This window comes from Suillus fuscotomentosus (assembly GCF_016647785.1).
Source record: "Suillus fuscotomentosus strain FC203 chromosome Unknown F5891scaffold_96, whole genome shotgun sequence".
Lineage (NCBI taxonomy): Eukaryota > Fungi > Basidiomycota > Agaricomycetes > Boletales > Suillaceae > Suillus > Suillus fuscotomentosus.
This window is the reverse complement of record NW_024539608.1, coordinates 128,039-147,459: the sequence shown is the minus strand read 5'-3', so window position 1 is coordinate 147,459 and position 19,421 is coordinate 128,039. Positions and strand designations below refer to the sequence as shown.

The 19,421-nt window shown below is 45.2% G+C and overlaps 5 protein-coding genes across 5 annotated transcripts; all 5 read right to left on the bottom strand.

Annotated features, from left to right (window-relative positions):
- Nucleotides 1–2,161: 2,161 nt before the first annotated feature.
- On the bottom strand, nt 2,162–2,398 carry F5891DRAFT_962795 (uncharacterized protein; the record flags this gene model as incomplete). The annotated part of the gene is made up of 2 exons (XM_041375945.1): nt 2,162–2,294; nt 2,352–2,398. Coding segments are annotated over 2 exons (180 nt in total), but the record flags the coding sequence as incomplete, so codon positions are not given.
- A 4,493-nt stretch (nt 2,399–6,891) lies between these two features.
- Nucleotides 6,892–10,103, bottom strand: F5891DRAFT_1196270 (uncharacterized protein; the record flags this gene model as incomplete). Its single annotated transcript, XM_041368272.1, has 8 exons — nt 6,892–7,015; nt 7,074–7,219; nt 7,272–7,400; nt 7,455–7,587; nt 7,650–7,843; nt 7,898–8,006; nt 8,056–8,219; nt 9,978–10,103. 8 exons carry the CDS (start codon nt 10,101–10,103, stop codon nt 6,892–6,894), a joined length of 1,125 nt encoding a protein of 374 aa, XP_041219128.1.
- A 57-nt stretch (nt 10,104–10,160) lies between these two features.
- Nucleotides 10,161–11,317, bottom strand: F5891DRAFT_1196269 (uncharacterized protein; the record flags this gene model as incomplete). Its single annotated transcript, XM_041368271.1, has 5 exons — nt 10,161–10,173; nt 10,222–10,349; nt 10,398–10,814; nt 10,872–11,069; nt 11,117–11,317. The coding sequence occupies 5 exons, from the start codon at nt 11,315–11,317 to the stop codon at nt 10,161–10,163; spliced, it is 957 nt and encodes a 318-aa protein (XP_041219127.1).
- A 2,059-nt stretch (nt 11,318–13,376) lies between these two features.
- On the bottom strand, nt 13,377–15,196 carry F5891DRAFT_985779 (uncharacterized protein; the record flags this gene model as incomplete). The annotated part of the gene is made up of 7 exons (XM_041377652.1): nt 13,377–13,498; nt 13,549–13,836; nt 14,180–14,278; nt 14,306–14,444; nt 14,548–14,632; nt 14,686–14,764; nt 15,100–15,196. 7 exons carry the CDS (start codon nt 15,194–15,196, stop codon nt 13,377–13,379), a joined length of 909 nt encoding a protein of 302 aa, XP_041219126.1.
- A 2,206-nt stretch (nt 15,197–17,402) lies between these two features.
- F5891DRAFT_985778 (uncharacterized protein) lies at nt 17,403–18,229 on the bottom strand (the record flags this gene model as incomplete). Its single annotated transcript, XM_041377651.1, has 4 exons — nt 17,403–17,536; nt 17,696–17,755; nt 17,805–18,013; nt 18,072–18,229. 4 exons carry the CDS (start codon nt 18,227–18,229, stop codon nt 17,403–17,405), a joined length of 561 nt encoding a protein of 186 aa, XP_041219125.1.
- Nucleotides 18,230–19,421: the final 1,192 nt, after the last annotated feature.

Here is a 19,421-nt window from a genome sequence, read left to right as displayed (position 1 = left end):
GGGTAAAATAAAAGAGTATTTAATTGATATCACATCCTCCCCGGTACTTTCCATCAAATGGTAGTGCTGAGGAACTCGAGGGCGGCAGTGTCTCTCTTCATCGAGTGAGTGTCGGATGGAGTACAAGTGATGGTTGACAAGAAAGAGGAACTTGGAACAACATTGGTTGATGGTCACTAATTTCATCAATGCTGTTCCTTGTCTCCGAGGAAGTATAGGGTCATCGGGGTTTGCCATGGAATAACTTGATACCGTCAAGGATCTTCGACCTGAGAATGAGAGTGAGTATCAATTTCCGAAAGATACCTCATTATCTCCGCGCAGCAGTTGCAGGTCTGGCCTATGAATGGCCCAGGCGAATTCCAGGTGCTACATATAACGGAACAACCAGTAAGCGTAGTACAATAGTTAAAACGGGAGTAAGCCCCCCGTGTATAGTAGACTCGTGACCAGTCCATCTATGAGGCAAGCCATCGATAGATGGACTGGTAAATCTGGGTTTGAATTTGGATGTCGAGCGGATTCTCACAGTAACATGATGTCTGGCCAATGAGAAAACGAGTGCTTTTCGATGAATGTAAACCAAATGATATAATTATCTTGTTATTAACACGACGCGAACTATAGTACCTGCAAATTCAATGGACCAATCTTCCATCATCCAAGCCATTCACAATGCTTCTCTTGATGTGCTGGATCATTTTGCGCGTGATTTAATCAAAGAATGACTCCCCATCGATTATATTCAGACCCTCAATAATAACGACAAAACGGATGCACTATGAGCATGCCTCATTGTCTACATTCTGACGTCAATGGACATAGTACCATGTCAATTCCAGCTCGAAGCTGAGTTACATGGGCGATGAAACGTTCGTCGAATGATGCCGCCCAGCAGCTAATGTTCTGTTGTTGAAGTCGACCACAGACAAGGACTTAACGACTCTTTGCAAGGGCTTAGCAAAAAGCTCACGTGGTTTTGTTATGCCCAAAAAGGCTTATACGTCACGTTACTGTGAGAATCCGCTCAACATCCAAATTCAAACCCAGATTTACTAGTCCATCTATCGACGGCTTGCCTCATAGACGGGCTGGTCACCAGTCTACGTGTATAGGGCTATGTCCGACATAGGGTCTACGACCCCAAAGGACAAAAATTGGATTTAAAAACAAAAAATCAGTAAGCGAAAAATGATGTGAGATATCCACCGAGTATATATCAGAGGTATCGGCGAGAATAATGCTAAATTCTTGACTTTGTCGTTGTATTGGCAGAGTCAGTGCAGGTTCAAATGACGAAGTGAAGGATGAGGTATTAAAATGAGAGACCAGCGAGTCGAGTAAGGGTTCTGTGGACACTTGATGCCTGCAGGGTCAGGCCATCAGGAAAACCCTCCCATGTAAACTTAGGTAAGGCTGTTCGGATTAGATCTTTTTTCGTGCAGCTAACACAAATTAGACATATTAGATGGGCTAGACAAAATGGCCAGACTATATTGCTGATTTTTAATTAGCTATACCTTGCTGCTATTTAGAACAATTAGATGTCCTAGTAGACAACTAGGAAGGCCTTTGCACACCTTAGGAAACACAAATAGGAAGATTTTCACACTTGAAGTACACGGAAGAAATTGATGATATCATTAAAATCGTGTATCAGGCTAATGTGGTAATGTACGACTCATACGAGCAAAAAAAACCACAAGAAAAACATAGCAAGCGGTCAGATATAAGGAGCGAGTGAGAGATATCGGGGAATCAATGACTATCCAAACTGGCCCTTCGACTCTGCACAGAAAGCCGCCACAACTAACACGTCAGAACTCAATGGTTTTGGTCGCCTTGATATTTGTCAGTGACTCAGCACAGCGAGTTTAGGAATTGTCACATGGTATCCGCACGTGGAAGGGGAGATTAAGACAGATCCAAACAAGAGTGTCTGTCATGAAATAAGATTGACAGTCAGGACCATTTGAATATAAAGAATGTAATTAAAATTTTAAAAAAATCAGTGCATACCTGTGCAAACAGTGCCCGCGTCTACTGTGTGGACAGATGAGTCCATGCTGCTGCGCCGTGAAGACGAAGAAGTGCCTGCGCTTGTCACACCAGAACCCATTCTGAAACTGTCTTCTCCATAACAGAAGGAGTGCCAGGTGTGTTAGATGCACTTTGGGGGCTCGGTGAGGGAGGAGCGCTGCGCACGAGCGTCGTGTCGAGAGCGCTTCCGAATAATATCAGATTTCATACTAATGGGACGAGCAGAGCCGTGAAGCTTATAGTAGAGGCTGCATCTGTATGTATATAAGAGATTCATATGAATATAGAAGGAACAACAAATGAGAACTTACGCATTGCAAACAGTCTTGCCTTCATCGCCCTTCCTCCACAAAGGAGTTGCCACCAGGACTCACCACCTCCACGACTCGGACCGGTGTCACAGAAGAAGAAGAATGTGGTGGCGCTGCAGCCGAGGACAGCGTGGACAATACAGAAGCCAAAGTGGATGCACCACCCGCGTCGTCCTTCTCCATGACTAGCATGCATGGACTTTGGACGCAGACATTTATGCTACCAAAGAGAAGAGAAACAATACATCCGCTCAGCAAAGTCCATATGACGTATATAGATGAAATAATACTACTCACCAATTGGCACCATCAAAGGTTGAAGTTCGGGATGGATGGTGTGAGTAGTTGTAGTAAGAGCACACTTTGTTTGCACTTTGTTGGTTTTCTGTTGAAATCAACCGTGGGAGCTTTATAAAATATTAGTCATATTGATCGTTCGATTTTCATTACACAAACAACTTCAAATTATTAAATGTTCTGCCTTCATATGGCTACCGCTGTCCTCCGCCAAAGTCCGCTTTCTCATCCCACATTACGCTGCCAACAATGCTGACACAGTTATTCAGCATCAATATTTCCGGCATTGTGCTTGCTAATGTTCTTGACGAGTGTTCATCATTTTATGTAAATACATACTTAGATCAATACAGTTTTGCAACATTGTGCTAGTTGCCAATGATTATCATTAGCTTGCACTATACTATTGGTCTTAGAGCTAGCTACTATAAAATTTCACAGCTTGTGAAAATTTGTCTAAGAACGTCTAATCTATCTAAGTCTATATGGGAGGGTTTTCCTGATGGCCAGCGCAGGTTCAAATGATGAAGCGAAGGACGAGGTATTAGGACGAGCCTAGACCGGCGAGTCGAATAAGGGTTCTGTGGACACTCGATGCCTGCAGGCAGGCTATGAATTAATGGACGCTGTTAATTGAATACGCGCCCGTAGGTTCTGCCAAAATTTGTTCCGTGCGACAACAGTTCTGCCAAATCGATGAGAATGGTGCCCATGAGCATATGCAGGATATAAAAGCTGGTCGTCGTCCTACAGTGTTCCCTCATCCTCCAAGATATCATTCGAGATCCCCTTCAGAAGATTCCATATAACCTCGCACAGAAAATGCGTTTCTCCCTCCTCGCGGTTGTTGTTGCTTTGACAGCATCTATGTCTGTCAGTGCCAAAAATAAACCATGTGCCTACAGGGGACAATTTTGCGAAGTACTCGATTGCTGCAGTGGTTTATCTTGTAACTGGACTAGAGTAAGCCGGTCGCTGTGTAACAAGGATTCAACTGTATGACTCACGTGTGCCTCTTAGGGAGGAAATCAGGTCTGCTCATAGCCTGCTTGAAATTAATCAGGCAACCCGAGCGGCACATCGCGACAGTGAGTCATGTTTCTGCTTTCGCTTTGTTATCGTGGTCGATGGTGTAATACCTAGTTCAGAGCCGATCAGTACTAAGCACAGTATAGTATGGTTGTTTTTGGAAAAATTTCGCACTGCTCGAGCAATATTATGTAACATTTGTGAATGCTATGATCTGATTGGTCGACCGCGTGCCCAGTCTTGTATCCCACATCAGATGAAGGATTGAGTTCGAGGGCCGATGCGCGAACGATACAAGAGCCACAAGGTGTGGGTCGCAAGGAGAGTCTGAGAGGAAAGGAAACAGTCCACCGGGTAAGGAGGAGTTATATGTAGGTGACCTAGTAGCATCTACAGCGCAGTGTGAATTTGTCAATGCAAACGCTTCGGAATATTAGCATGACGGACCTGCAAAAGGGCTGTCTTTTGCTTCAAGCCTGTCCTTATTACAGTCCAGCTTTTTTCATCTTCATTGATAGTCCATTCAACATCACAGAAGACCGGCGCCGTGTACCAAAACGATAAACGTTGGACTGCGAAATCTGGCAAGCTTGTTCGATAGGAGTTGCCGAGTGTTATGTGCGCAGATAAGCGTTGTCACGCATATCACGGATCGACTGGGTCATCGATGCATCAGTCTCGACCTCTTGGAACGTCTTTTCACTTAGTCGGTCTATCAAAGGTGCACAGAGGATTTCCCAGTCATCTTGCCGAAAGTAAAGAACATGCTTTCGCAAAGCGGATGACTCCGTGACGTAGAACGTCGTCTGGAAATGTTTGTGTCAATAAGATGTCTCCATCTAAGTCGAAGAAAATACGAACTCTAAGAAGCGGAAGCAGGAAGGAGTCGAAGTACCAGAAGAGAAATTCTTCAAGAAGTTCACGACGTTTGAGAGAAAACGTCACGGATGCTCTATGCTGCTTCCGGGCACCCTCACTGGGAGGCATCAACCAGTCGCATTCTGACGTGCTGAAACCTTGAAGTACGTGATGTAATGTAGACGTTTTAAATCTCCGGCATATAATGAATTCATTAAGATCTGATGAGTGTTAGCCAAATTTAAGTGTGTGAGAGATAATCACTCAGCTTTCAAGCAAGAATGCAGCGCCATCTTTCTTACCAGCGGAGATACTGCTCTCGCTGTAAACGATTTTGACAGTGCTATTGACTTATACTCGACTGCGATCGACCTCACTTCTCCAATCGATGCTGAGTCTTTGCAAATCGTAGTAGTATGGCCAAATTAGGTAAAAAGCTTTGGGAGGATGCGCTTCTCGATGCGCAAAAGGTGCAATAGTATCTATGTTTTCATAGCCCATGTTGACTTCGACGATGCATAGGTCACCGAACTCAATCCTTCATCTGATGTGGGATACAAGACTGGGCACGCGGTCGACCATTCAGATCATAGCATTCACAAACGTTACATAATATTGCTCGAGCAGTGCGAAATTTTTCCAAAACAACCATACTATACTGTGCTCAGTACTGATTGGCTCTGAACTAGGTATTACACCATCAACCATGATACAAAGCGAAAGCAGAAACATGACTCACTGTCGCGATGTGCCGCTCGGGTTGCCCGATTAATTTCAAGTAGGTTATCATCAGGCAAATGACCTGAAAATGACAAAGTATTGGAAAGCTCTATCTGATATAAAATTTGTATAAAGTTTATCATAATTGTACTCTGCATGAGAAAGCTTTAAATACCCGGACTAAGATGGATGGACATCGCCATGTGTACAAGTATGATAGTTAAGTTGCAGTCTCATTGCCAAAATGCCAGATATTGTAACACCAACCAGGAAGGTTATGTTGCCCAAAATGTCCACTGTCACCTTGTTGAGTACTAGTGACAATGCACAGTAATTCTGGTCTTAGCATGTAACCTTCGACTAATTTTATTTCTTCCACCATATCTAATCAAACACTAGTATTAGATAAATGTTTATATGGCCGGACTGTTTTGGACGAAAACTGCCTATGGCCCAAGGGTGCCGGGGCATCATAATTCAATACCTATTTGTGTCGGTGCGCCCATGTTATGCAAGCCTAGCTTCCCCTTGCACTTCTGACAAAAATTACATTGATGCAGACATTAGGTATGTGATTGTAATGTAAGCTTTCATTGGCCAGATCTAGCTAACTACACAAGGTGCCCGACAAGTGGCAGTGCATTGGCATTTTTCCGAACTATGATAACTTATGGCCAATGTATGTAAATTTAGTGAGTCATTCTGCTGTACACAATATCTAAACATGTGCTAGCACTAGAAAATGGTTTATATGGCCGGACTGTTCGGGACGACAACTGCCTACAGCACAAGGGTGCCAGGGCACCACAACCCAATACCCATCTGTATCAGCATGCTCATGTCATGCAAGTCCAGCTTCCCTTTGCACTTCCTACAAGAATCACATTGGCGCGGATGTCAGGTATGTCATTGTAATGCGATCTTGCATTGGCCAGATCTAGCTAACTGCACAAGGTGCCTGACAAGCGGTGATGTGTTGGCATATTTGTGAACTACGATAATCTATGGCCACTGTGTGTAAGGTTAGTGCGTCTTTCTGTCATATGCAACATCTAAACACATGCTAGCACCAGAAAAGTATTTATATGGCTGGACTGTTTCAGATGAACACTGCCTGTGGCCCAAGGGTGTCAGGGCGCTACAACTCAATATCCATCCGTGTTAGTGTGGCCATGTTGTGCAAGCCCAGCTTGCCTTTGTACTTCTGACAAAAACTCCATTGGCGCAGACACTATGTATGTGGTTGTAATGTGAGCCTGTGTTTGCCAGTTCTTGCTAATTATGACCGGTTTGATTGGTGCAGCCTTCAGTACAAAAGTGCGGAATGATGACATTGTGGTGCCCTTCATCATCTGGCCGCTGAAGGGTTGCCATCATAAACAAGGCTTACAAGCCAATCTGTTCTCGAAAAACTCTCCCTAAATGCCATAGCTAGATGGGCACCCCCAATTGCTACAATATTGTAACTAGCTATAATTTCACAGCGGAATTATTGCGCTGTTGTTTTGAGCTGCCTTCAAAAGTAACATAGTCAGGGTCTAGAGACTCTCAGATAGTAGGTAGCTTGAAATGCACAAAAATGGTATGTCATTAGGTTGTAATTAATATACTACATGGGGGCATGCTTGAACAAAGACTACGAAGAGACTGCTTCCAGATTTGAGGCTCGTTTCGCTGCAAGGCGTTTTTGTTGTATCTTCGACAAGGTGCTATTAGTGCTGACCGGTCGCTTGGCAGCAGACGAAGTGGGAAAGACTTGCCTGTATACATTTCAATCAGTATGAGACGTAGGGACATAGCAAAGAGAAATAACAATACTGATTCCACCAGGTCTGCAGTTCATCAACTTCCTTGCATTCTTTGGGGTCCTCCAGGAGGTCCAGGAGGCTATGGTAAAACATTTCTGAATCTGTGGTCGTGTCGGTCCTTGAGAAGACCGAGGAGGAACTTAAAGCAAATCGGACCTTTGGTCAACGTCAAAATTATCTGCGCACAAAAGTATGGCGCTTCGCACACCTGGGTTGCAATGTAAGATATGGAAGCAATAGTCACACAGTTCATGCCATGCAGGCGAGCATTTCCGGATCGTGTAGCTTTAGGCTCCTTTTCAACCGAACTTGGAGACGTAAATACGTGCTTGTAAGCCTGGTAGAATACAATACAGTGAAGGGATTTCGTGAAAAGATGCACGTCACTCACGCATACAAGCAATCGACTCCTAAGGAGACCACACCATGGATCATCCGAGTCGTAAGTATACTGGGCATACAAGAAAATGGGCCATTGGTCTCCACAGACCAATGTCTCGCCGCTCCAGAGGTTTTCCTTGGTCCTGTTAGAAATAAGTGCAAATGAGTTACTCAGGATGGCAGATACCAGCAAACTAATACATACTCTGGGTCGTTCCAGTCCATTCCAGCAGGACAGAGTAAGGATCCTGTAAGCTCGTGGTTAAATCCACGGTCAATCTTTAAATTTCTGTGTAAATGAGGCTGTATGGTGTCTCCTTTTGGGGAAATCCAATCAAGTACTGCCAACTTCAGTGTCTTCGTATCGTCACCTCTTGCGCCCGCAGCTCCCTTGCCAATCTGTAAACCATAAGCATAAGTATAGAAATTCTGGCCATGTACAGAACGAAGTACTAATTCTCCAACATGAAGAATTTCTTCCTTGGACCCATTTTTCAATCGCTCTAGGAGGCCGGGATAAGAGTCTAAAAGCTGCTCAAAGACACGATGTTCTTGCCGCTCGCTGCAAATATGCCAGTCAGTGAGAAAACAGATAGTTATATTTGATTTACTCAGCGGAGAAGTCCTCCAGTGGAGTCTCTTCCATCTGCTCCAGTCTCAAGATACCGTTAGTGAGCAGAGATGGGTAATTGCATAGTGCGAATACTGTTCGACCAAAGTGTCGTCCATGGGAGATAAGCGGGTCGGATGTTGAGCTGTCAGCGATAGGATGAGTCTATATAGCCTATGGGCAACATCAGAGACAACTTGCGCTTTTTTTCGGGGCCCCATTTGGAGGGCTGATGATCTGTGTTTACTCGGAACGTTTGAAGTGGTGTCCTCGGTGGTCATGTATAATAGAGAGGAGGAAGAAGTAACCTGGGCTTTGCGCATGCTGGAATAGAACTTTTATCGATAGTATTACGATACATGATGTAAATGGCGAACCTTATGAAAGTGTCAGCGGCATGGTGATTGGCGTATAGTGCCGGCGAGTGACTGGCACAGAGTGCCAACAGCTAGTGGCGGTCGGGACATCCGGCCCGGCATAGTCGCGTGCAAAGTCTTGCGAACTGGAGGCTAGAAGAAATCACATTATCATGAAAGATGAAAGATGAAACTTACTTACCGTTCATATCCTTGCCATAGCTCGCCATCAGAGAATACTGACAGCCGATATGTCACAATCCTTGTGTCCGACCTTCAGACTGCAAGGACAAGCTAGTGTTAACTTGAACTTGCGGTAACTATCCGACGACTCACCACGTATGTGATTTGCTAACTCGAATACCTTTCATTAGGATTGAGTTGGTGGGAAACACTAATCCTAGGGGTGAGGGTAGGGAGGTGGAGGATGATGACAATCGCCTCTCAGCAGCGGAGAACAACAAGGTTGGCCTTGTCCCAGTGAAAATCCACAGAAGAGGCGAGGTGGCACATGTAACAGGTGATGCAGAGTCTGTAGCTAAGCTCAAAGAGTGACTACAACTTGCGGAATTGGGCTGCTCAAGGCTGACCGAGCTATATCAGAAGTATAGACTTCGTTGATTAGAGGAATATTATCGGGCAAAGGTGCTAGAAGAATATGCACCTCATGAAATCGATACTTGCTCTCCTCACCAGATCACATGGGATGCTCCTTCTCCGATTCAGGGTATGTCTGATGCGCACTCCTTGTAACAAACTGACTGCCCTACTTCAGGTGATGACGGTGATGATGATGAAGTTGAGTAGGTGTACTGTGGCGCAAAGAACTTTGACGTGAGGATATTGATTCGCAGGTGAATTGTGCAGATCTTGAATTGTGGGGGATGCTAGTGTTTAGATAAAGGTTGATGTGAGGCTTACATAATTGTCACATCTACGACCTCACCTTGAAAAGGGTGTCGAGCTAGGGCGAAGGTCGTGAATCAAGGACACTGCTGTGGTAAATAACCGTTGTGTGCGAATGGGTGTGAAATTATCAGTTATACTCGTATCTATGCTATCAGAGCACTACTCAGGAAAGGCAATTTGAGCTCGAACAGTAGACTGATAGCGAGATATGCAAATAGCAGACAAACAGTAAGCCAAAGGTCGATCAATGGTCTGCAGCAACATGATCGAGCGATGGTTGGTGGGCAGGCTCGATTGCCACAAGCACCAACCACCCAGAGCCAGCCCCACTGCCTTTCTTCGACAGCTTACCACTCACACTGCTAGTCCCCTGGTAACCATTGGTGAACAAGATAATTTTTGATAGTTTGGGCCTCATGTAGGTGATGCTGCAACCGCAGTTCTTGCAAGCGAACTGGGCTTCGTCGGTCAAAGAGTGGGTGACAGAATTCCAAGGACGAGCGCAGTAGCAACGTGAACATTGATAAGGTAGTAAGTTTCCCCAAGGACGCTGGTTCTGATGAAAGAACGTGTATGTTGATAGGATCATGGAGGCCTTATCGTCGACGTGCATCACTCCCTTGTTAAATTCGACGACGTAAGGAACACGGCGACGAACAGTGTTTGTGAGGTGTACGTGAATGATGGAGGTGTGCATTCCGAGTGCACGGGATACTGTGAGGAGCTCTTCCATGGTGTCCTGAACCTCGAAGCCTTGAGTGAGGACACGTTCCACATATGCCATGGTGAATGATCCGACAAGAGATGCATGAAATCACTCCGCATTGAATACAAATGCATGCTAAATTTGATAACTTGAATTATATCAGCGCCAGAAAAGTTGCAGTGAGCGAAGTACGTACTGTTTGATACAATCTTTGAAATCATTGAATGCATCAGTTTCACGCACCATATGTCCGCAAACCAACATCCAGAGCGTGGCTCCCTTGATATAGTCTGCCATGCCGCCGGCGAGAACTAGCATGAAAAACTGCGAAGAGTGAATGTAGGCGACAATTGAAACCGACGGCTAACTTACGTCGGAAATTGTGTAGGCAACAGGATCCCCTCCCTCGCCTTTAGTCCTCGTGCTCTTGAAGCCCCCCCAGATATCACTGCGGACGGTTTCCAAGTGAGAGTGAATGAATACTTCTATATGACCAACTTGGTGCGGTTCTAGTTCAGTCACAAGCTTGGCCATCGACATAGCATGTTGCTTGGCTTTGTGGGCTGTTCCGACATCGAAAATGATTTCACGGTAATCTGCGGGGACGTATGAATGCAACGCATCTCGCATGATGCACGCAGGGGACCCCAGACAATCAATGCTGTCAAGAACAAAGTTGAGAATAAGGACTGGAATAGTGCATATCTCTGATCGACTGCTGAGCTCAATGCGACCATGTATAACGGCAGGTCTCGCCAACACGGGCTTCCCTTTGACATCCTCGAAACCCTAGTTGAAAAAATGAGATCGGTGGTGTGAGACTGGAAACCGATGAGAATGACTTACAAAATACAGTGTATTGATGTCCTTCCCAGCACGTTTGTCACGAACTTCGTGACACCCTGGGCATCTGAAGAAAATGTTGTCACTCTTAATGTCCTTCTGCGACTCTTCCGGGATGACAAGACAGCGCTCGCATAGTGAGCGTGGGCAATACGAGCACTCGTACATTATTGGAGCACCATCACGACACAGCAGACACCACTTTTGAAAATCAGTGAAGTACACAAAAGAGAGTTGGGAGCGCTTACAAGGTTCCAAATTTGGGGCTTTAGCGTGCCTTCTATTGCGCTCTGTATTGTATCCAACCCAGTGGGTAATGCCTTAGCGTTTACACTTTTGATGATCTTTTGACCACGACCAGTGACACACTTGAAGGAGCCCAGAGGTAGTTCGCCACGCTTTGCAGGCCCTCCCGTACTCTTGCCCGAGGTTTGTTTGGTATGAGCCATTATGAAGAGTGTTTCTAATGGAGAGAGATGAGCGTGATTGAAGTTCGAGCTACTAGTGTTTCTGAGTTTGCAAGCTTATATTAGGTAATCTGATTCCGCGGAATCAGAGTTGGGTAATACAACAGCGTGGGGTCTTCATTCATCTGCCTGGGTGACATTGCCCAACGCTTCTCACCATGATGCGCAGCAACACTTCAAGTTTGACCATATATATATGGTTGTGGTAACTTATTGAACACCATGACAGGGACCACGAAATTCCAAATTTTGTGCGCATAGGTCAGCCTTGAGTGTTGTGTAAATGGGTGGTAGATGGGATACGTACACTGGCAGGACGTCAAAATGTTTTGGGCAATCTAGCATGTGAGACTTGGTGGGGTAAGCGAGGCAGAGAGGGACAGATCAATTAACCCGTGAGCAATGTCAGCGAGAGGAATATGATAGTTGTGAGGCAGCGTTTGATAGTCCAGCATCAGCTTGAGGCATGTTCATGAAACGAAAGGTGCACACACATGATTATGTTTATTTTGCATGATATGTTCACCCACGCATCCCTCTCTGAACTTCTCTTATCATTGAAAATTTTATGAAGTGGTCATTATCCAGCTTCCCAAAGCTGCTCCACGAGGTACTATAGTCAGTGATCTGGATCTCGCGGCGCTCACAAATGCACATGCGATGGAGATATGCAGACTGCCTGCGAAAGTTAACGTCAAGTTCTGCACTGGCGAGACCGAAGCCCGAAAAGACAGTTATTGTCCTGTGCATAGAAATTGCTTTGCGCAACATGCGCGTTTGAAAATGGATGGCACGTTTTGGACCACAGTGAGGTCCGGGTTATTGACGAAGATGTATGTTGCTGAGACAGGTACAGACTTGTGGGTGATCCACTGGAGAGACAGTTTGGTATGAACAGGAGACATATGAATTTATGTATCGTTCCTTGGTATATTTGAGTTGGATCTAGTGTTCAGACCCAGTAGAGCACACTGGCAGTGGAGTGTAATACAGCCCCGAAGAAATGACAGGCTGCACTGCTGTAGAGATGAATGTATTTCTGGAAGGATCTGAGTCCATAAGTATGAAACTGGGATATATCATGTGCCAGACGCCAGACGTCAGGCGCCCAGCCAAGTTGCAACTGCCTGGCAGCAACGCGAAGAGGAGACTATCCCATCACAAGCACGTGTAGCTTGTCCAGCGACTCGTCCGCCAAAACATGATTCACTCTTACAAGTCATGATGTGCCAGTTCCTGGATATCCATTAGGCAGTCATTGTCAACACGACACAAATTTTCCTACTGCAGTCTTATTACAACCGCAAAGGATAAGTCTGATGCTGAAACTTGGATGCAAAGCAAACTCACAGATTTGTACGTGTGTGTGTCAGAGCAGCACTCAGAGCCTTCCTTCCAAGTCTTGCTTGCGCCACGACATATCGTAGTGAAAACAGCTGGTGGGACACTGATAGAGTATACCGTCAAAACAGCCAAGATAGTGAAAAAAGAAGACACATCAGTCGTAGGAGGTGATATGAAATCTGGTTGAAGGCTCTTGAATGACTCTGAGATGCGGGAACAAAGATGACATGCCTTGTGTCCTGAGAACCTCGATAAAATGGTCCAGAAAGGAACAAAGGGTTGGGTAATAGTAGGCATCCTTCACGAATTTCCAGCTCTGTGAATGACATACATAGATAGGTTCTGATTGTCAGCAATAAAAGTGTGAGCTCACAGGCGTGCATCAAATATATATGTTTGTTTCTGCATGCTGGACTTGCCCACCTTCAATGGTGGGGAACTGTAAATGTTTGATGTACCTCTGCGTTCGCTTTTTCGCAGATGATGGTCACGGTCTTTCCAAACTACCGTCACGGTGTTGTCATCATATTGAGTGGCAGTTAACAAGAATGTTGACTATTGGTAAGTGTTACACTGCTTTACATAGTTCCTACATACAACTGCTACTTATCAACTTAACAACCGTCGACCTATAGCAAGTCTTAAATTAAATAATATATGAAAATACGAGAATTGCAGTAATCGTGAACACATGGCATTATGGAAATTCCGAGTCAAAGTCGTCAGAGTCGTCTGTCTCATCGCCAGGGTCCCCATCATAGTAACGCAACTCGTCAGGTAGAGGTGGTGGGATAAATTGACTGGGAGACGACGTCACACCTACAGAAGCCAGTCAGTAATGCCAAGTAAAATTTCCAGTTCGTACTCACTAGTGTTGTCAGAAAAGTTGAATTCACGAGCATGTTCAATGGCCATTGCATAAAGGTCTGTTTCAGCTTGGGCATGACACATCTTCGCGTGTAAGATAAGAAACTCTGACACGATGTTGCGCTCATATAGATGGTTGTCCTTGTTGTCCTTAATAGTAAGGGTCAGTGCCATAAGTCCTATTTGACAGGCTTGTTCTGCGTAAAGCGCATGATGGAAAGTTTCCTGGACGTCGGTGGTGACCCATGTGTTCAACAAGGGTAACGAAGGGCTGATGCACTTCAGGGAGACTGAGAACAAATGAGTAGATTAGTTACAGTACTTATGTTTGAAATGTTGGGTGTCCAGTTGTTGTCGCGTGTATCAAGGAATCTAGGTAGTGAAAGAGGAGAGCTGTGCAAAACGGAGCAATTTTCCATCCAAGCTTCATCGTTTGGAAGAGGGTATGCATGTTGTCTATTTAACCAAGCTTCACATTTCTCTCGTGTAGCCTGCAGGCAGGTTAAGGATGCACATCCTATAGCACATTTCGAAGTTGCTGAGAGAGGCTTGACGTCAGGCTTAACGACTGCTTTGCAGCAATAATAATCGACTCAGACCATTGATTGATGTGCCAGGATTAAAGAAGCTCACACATCTGATGCTGCTGCAAGTGGTCGATGGCCTGGCTATACAAAGACACCTCCATCTGACCTCGTTTCTTCCTCTCCTCCATGAGCAGATGCTTCAATACTACATGTCTTCTTCAATTAAACCCACCAACCCGGATGCGCTGGTGTTGTCGCAGTATTGCCTCTTGCTTCGCTTCTATAGTGCGCTCAACAACGATTTCCCAAAGATCACTAGGATAGACCTGATCTTTGAGCAAAAATGACAAAATTCTTAATTCAATCTCGAGCTGTATGGAAATTTTTCAGAAAGTCCAAACTGACGCAATATTATAGACTGGCCTTGTCGTTTGATACGAGACCTATGTAGGCATCCAGTAATCTAATGCCCACCAAGTTTGAGATTTGAAGGAAGTTTATACGAGTAGTGGAGCAATCGAACAATTCCGACATAAAGTTGACATCACTGATCAGATGACTATTTACTTGACGCTTGATTCAAGGAGATGATATCCACAAGGTGTTACTTACTAAAATTTTGTAGCGGCGACTGATTCTGTGAGAGATCTAGATCTGGTGAGAAGCATGTTCCAGCGCATCTTGCCGCCAACTGTAAGTAACTAGGCATATTTAGGACCAGAGAACAATTTTGGCCCCAAAGATCAAACTTGTAGCGGCATCTGCGCCTGTCCGACTGGAATGGATGTATACGATTGTATCCCACGACAGCATCCTTCCATGCACGAAAAGACCTGGGGGTAAGAAGGATCTGACAATTGACAAAGAAAAAAAGTACATAATCAGGCGAAAGAAAAATGCAAATAGCAAAAAATCCAACAGAAAGAGAGAACTTCGAGGCAATAAAGTTGTGTCAGTCCTATTTGCACAAAATTTAACATGACCAACTTGGAGAGCCCAAAGAACGGCAGTATTACCTGAACGTACAAATATTCAGAGTCGGGAGATGACTAAACACAAAGCGTGTTTGAATCAAGGGGTTTGAGCCTGTTTGAGCCAGGTCGAGCGATTTGATCCGTGTCATGGTGACAGGATTGGACCAGTCATTAGGGCCTTTGACAGCTGTGCCGTGGAAGGCATAAACTCATCTGACATGAGGGCGTCCAACATATACATCTGGATGCATCAAATTCAATCGCCATGGAATCCGCGCAGTGCGCACCATTTCAATTTACCTGGCCTCTTCCTCCTTCCACCTCACGTTGAAGTTGTCAAAGTTATGCTGGTTTGTTTGAGCTATCCCATGAGTCAGAACTGTTCCAGTGGTAAAATGAATATGAAATGTGACAGACATACGATAAGGAGTCTGGAGCAGAAGAAAGAAATTGATTTGACGAAAGAGAAGGAATATGGGGACAGTCTGGACAGAACTCGATGATGAAGAAGTTCAAAAGTCAGCAGACCTAACATTTAGCCTTTGAGCCAGTCACATGACATTTTTTGGCCAAAAAAAGGTGAAAGTAATGCTGAGGGCCTGAGGCCACGGATTTGAGTGATGAGTACTGAGCTAAGTACGTCACTCCAGCTTCATCTAGCTCTAAGGTCGCTGACACGTTCTAATAGGTTGGGCTGGGCCGAGTGTTAGCTCGGGGTAGTACGCGAGCAGGTGGAGCCGCTGGGAGGGCGGGATACCTGCTCATGAAATTCGAACATGTCAAGGACTTGTTAAGCATTTATTTGATGATATATGCAATGAGAGAATCTGCTAATATGACGATACTTCGGTCAAAGAAAGGAGAGGACTACGGTGTGTGAAGTAATAAACTGATAGATGTTACGATAAGGGGAGTGGTGGGCGGGACTTGAAAATCTAAATGAGCGAGTGAGGAGGTGAGAAGTACGACGACTCGACAGTGTGGATAACTGAAAATCGAATGAAGAAGAGAATGGTTCGGCGCAGACGCTCAGCTGGACTCGTGGTGCCAGGACATTCTGGCAGGCTGCATGACACGGCACCATTATAACACCATCCCTTCAATATTTATCCTGTCTGCCATAATCCATAGATATGTGGCGTTGTGGCTCTAACTGGTAGAAAGACTCAGAAAGAGGGAAAAGAGGCCTGTTACCGAGCTAAAGTTGAGTCTGCTGTCCGACTTTCAAGTTCTTCAACTGTTGGCTTCGCATACCTTTACGTTTTTTCTTAGTTCTTTCCTAAAATTTACCAAAAAGCGACCGAATTGACCATACACAAGATCTTTCTTGACCCATCAGGCCGCCATCTCTTATCACTTCCACTCAAGGCGAGAACTAGTACTTATACCGTGACTGGAAAAGTCTAGGCAACTCAGAGACATTCAAGATACCAATTGAGAGCGTTGAATGGAATAAAGCTGCATTGTTGGTATCCACCCATTCCATGTAAGCAAGAGAATTCTTAGTCACTGGGATCAAGCTCTCTGACCTGCGGACCGCCTTCGTTTCGGCTCCTTCATGAATATATCAATTGTTTACCACCTATCGGGAAACTACGCCGAGTAAGTAATTAGTGCTTAGCGACATAGCTCTTCCCTGACTCGAATAAGAAGTTCTCGAACTATGTGGAAACCTGCAGCATACCTCTACACCGTCAACTCAGATCTACCACTCCCGAAGAACTCTGCTTGGATGACCAGTGTGTTTCATGTGTTTATGATTTCCTTCATCCCACTTGAACGTTCGTAGCTCCTGGAATTTGTCACGCTCGACTTCGACCCAAATTCCGACGGCCACATCGACTTAGCACAACTCCATCCATACCCTTCTTTCTCACCTGGCATATCTATTGGTACCTTCGACTCACGGAATCGGTGACGAACGATGTCAATAATATGCAAACCCAGTGTATGATACTGGAAGGTTGGAAACAAGGTAGGGATGGCTAATTACAAACAGGTGAATTTGCTACGACCGTGACTTGGGTGCGGTATACTAGGGGTGGTGTATTGTATGAACATACCATAGTGGATGCTTTAATGTTTTTGGTGGTTAACCGTAGACCTTTTTTGTCCGTCCTGCTTTTCATCGTAGCCTCACAGTTTTTCTAACTCCAATCTTTGGTGTACTTTACCTTGGCTTTGTACTGGTAATAAATAACATCATAATGATACACGTCACCACTGGCACGTGTGATAGATGACAGCACAATTCTGATTCAGCCTGAGTAAAGCTATACTTAGCCTATTAGGGTCTACTAGTAGCAACCAAAGCTCGTTTCTGCAGTAAATCATATGGTACGTCGTCGGGAACTATCATGATCCAGCGATGACAAGTCTTCCCGTCGCTTTTGCACCCCTCCTGAAGAACCTGAACAGACTCTGATGTGGTGTTTCATTACTGGCCTTGCTCCTACTCGCATACATCTTTTGCAGTGTTTGAGCAGTATCTGAAAGTCCCTTGCAGCAATCCCATCGCCATCAGATGAGTCAAGCTTTCACAGCAACTCTTTTTGTTCTTGGTTGGTCCACTGGAGTTTAAGAGGCGAGATTCTCTGTTCTTCTCAATTCATCAATAAAACTGGTGTTTCAACGAATCAAATTCATACCTCTTCGTGGGTACTGGAAGGCGATTGAAGGAGTTAGTTGGAAGAACCCATCTATCTTCACTAAGGTGGCGATAAGTGTGGAATTTTTTTGCCTATGAAGCACGCTGACCTTGGTATCCGCATGTATCAGAAGCACATCTTGCAATCCAGTAAGTCTTCTTTGTGGTTTCATTCCACCATGAATATACTGCTGTCTCTATGTACCCTCCTTTTCTACCGCTGTCAGCGCATAGGCAGCACGGATATTTGAAGTTGTATTCGGCACAATAATCCTCTAAGTCAGATGGTGGAATCTTCTGTCCCTCGCTATCGGCAGGCCTACGTTTGCAACAGAGTCATTGCTCAATATCCGTATGGAATTTAAGTAATATCTTACCAACACCATTCAACCATCGATTTTGACGAACTGTCGTAGTGCAGCAGGGCAAAGCGGCAAGTCATAGCCTCCGCAATCATTTTCCCCAACCTTTGAGCAGTTTCATGATAACTAGGTGGGATGGTGATGATGGAGGAAGGTGAAGATGGCAGATCCATTGAGTGCCTAAGTTTTTTTGCCCCTCTACTTTAATAGAACGGTGACTTTTAGATGATTATGATGGCTTGTCCAGCCTTTTGTGCCGTCATCGACTGGCGCCATAGTTTCTTAGTCTGTGGGAACCAAGCGGTAATGCCGTTGGCTGTCACTAGTGCCAATGCTGCCCTGTTGCATTCCTGGGCAGGAGTGGTGAGTTCCTTTGTCGGATCTTTTAAGATAGAACCAACTATAATAATACTCTTGTCCTCTGGGCCCTCTCCATCATATCCTCACATGGATATGGCACTATCTGGTCCAACTCCTTTCAGATGCGCTTGTACACGCGAGTTTACACAGGAGAGTGCATACACAAAGCATCAGCACTCGTGCATGAGAGGCAAGAAATGCGTGTTCTCCGCGTTATCCAGAGCAAAAGATCTCCTCAGCTCCGTAAAACGGACTCGAGTGGACAATAACAGTGGCAGACATTCAAGTACACAGTCCAATTGCCTGCTGCCATCTTTCAACGAGGACAATGAACCGTTACATTCAAAGTTCAATGTTGACAGGCCTCCGTCAACAATGCAACCCCCTCAGGAGTTATCCCTTGTAGATTCGTCCCACAATGTGCTCGCCTCAGCATGTGACAATATTCTCGGCACTGCGTCTATGGAAATAGATGAAGAGGGGTTATCACTAGCCCAACGGAGGAGCTGACATGTTGGCGTTCTTATGCCGGTCCGCTATAGACAGTATGATGATGTGCTTCCGCAGCCTCCTCCGAGTGTTCCCAGTCAGACTCCTCAACAACTGGAGTCCAGCACACCTGCAAATTCCACTGACACATCTACCCAAGCTCAAATATCCTTGCAGGCACCTCCTTTTTGCACAGCGAGGAATATCTTTGGGCTAGTACATCAGTTCTTCACATCGACTCCCCCATCCCATGACCCTGAAGAGGTCGTGACACTCCTAGATATTAGCTCTGTCCTGGTTGTTAGTCCAGCGGATATCCCTTCTGAGCTCCCTGACACGTCATTTCACCCATACCCCAACCGGTCATCTTTTGAGCTGGGTCACTGGTATTGGAACGGGGGTGTGCAGAAGTCTCAACAGAGCTTCAAAGAATTGATTGACATCATCGGATGTCCAGATTACGATCCTGACGATGTGTGAAATACTCCATGGGACAAGATCAACTCGCAATTAGGA